Below are 1411 nucleotides of genomic sequence, written 5' to 3'. Positions count from 1 at the left end.
AAAATTTATGAAAGGGATGTCCCATGTCGCACGGCTCGAGAGTCAAGGCAGTGTAACGTGTGATGACGCAGCTGTTTGATGGTGCATTAATGAACCATGTAGGGTGGTTGTACAGGTGGATAATCAAATTGAACTGTGGGTGTGTTAATTCATGGGCGGCAGAATCTCATGTTTAGATTTGTAGTTCAACTGAGCCTCTTCAGTGAGGTACACACGCGTTCTCCATCGGCCGATAGTTCTATTACAACCTGTGTACAGATTATTTCTGCGTCTGTGTATTGTTATGAGTACTTGTTATGAGTACCGCAGTGTCTGGTAAAGCATATCTTTTGGCGATCGTTCGGTACGCTCATCACCCTAAACTTCCTTATCTCACACGGAGAAGTATAAGTAAGGTCGGCAACACCCGTACATTCATGCAGATTAAGTAAGTAGCGCACGTATCCACATTCACTTGCCCTGGTTGCAGGAAAGACGCCCCCACAGGAGAAGATATGAAGAATGAACTATTGCGGAGGGAGTACCTAAGCGCGAACGTCAAGAAGTTAGAGCTCGAATTCCGGGAGGAGCAGGTGCGCTTGATCGGCGAGGCTGCTGTGGCGGACCGAGAATTGGAAGAGGCCAAACGCAAACACAACAACTTCACGGATCACGGTATGTAGGTGCATATGGTGCAAAGAGGGTGCAGAGATATTGCACAGCGGGTTATGTTGTTATGGTCACGCTAGATACACTTGACAGTGTATAATATTTAACAGTTATGATCTCGCTAGATACACTTAATAATTTATAATATTTAACAGTTATGATCTCGCTAGATATACTTGATAGTGTATAATATTTAACAGTTATGATCTCGCTAGATACACTTGATAGTCTACAATAGTTAACAGTTATGATCACGCCACATACACTTAACTATTTACCTCATATGAAAACACGTTATGCTGTAAAGTATTCCGTTGTCATTTGTGAAGTAAGATTGCACACTTTTTGTACGAGAAATCAGCTTGTGGGCTCTAATTTGACGCACAATAACTATATAAGCGTAAATGTTTACTAATCATCTCAAGCTTGGCTAACGCGCAATACCTGTCAACTCCATTTGCGCACATTAACTACACAAGCGTAAACGTTTAAATACTAATCATCCCTAAGCGTGGCTAACGCGTATCGCCTGTCAACCCCATTTACACACAGTAACTATACAAGCGTAAACGTTCAAATACTAATCATCCCAAAGCGTGGCTAACGCGTATCGCCTGTCAACCCCATTTACACACAGTAACTATACAAGCGTAAACGTTTAAATACTAATCATCCCAAAGCGTGGCTAACGCGTATCGCCTGCCAACCCCATTTACGCACAATGACTATACAAGCGTAAACGTTTATATACTAATCATCCCAA

The 1411-nt window shown here is 42.3% G+C and overlaps 1 protein-coding gene across 1 annotated transcript in view; it reads left to right on the top strand.

Moving 5' to 3' along the window:
* Positions 1-467: 467 nt before the first annotated feature.
* The window catches only part of SARC_09833 (hypothetical protein), a gene marked incomplete at its 5' end in the record, with an annotated part of 2401 nt that continues 1457 nt past the window's right edge, over positions 468-1411 (top strand). Inside the window, one exon of the mRNA XM_014296144.1 lies at positions 468-654. Coding sequence (XP_014151619.1) covers positions 468-654 — 187 coding nt within the window. The remainder of the gene's footprint in view (positions 655-1411) is intronic.

This window comes from Sphaeroforma arctica (genome assembly GCF_001186125.1).
Source record: "Sphaeroforma arctica JP610 unplaced genomic scaffold supercont1.1056, whole genome shotgun sequence".
Classification (NCBI taxonomy): domain Eukaryota; class Ichthyosporea; order Ichthyophonida; genus Sphaeroforma; species Sphaeroforma arctica.
Note: the sequence above shows the minus strand (reverse complement) of the source record. Positions and strands in the feature narration are given on the sequence as shown.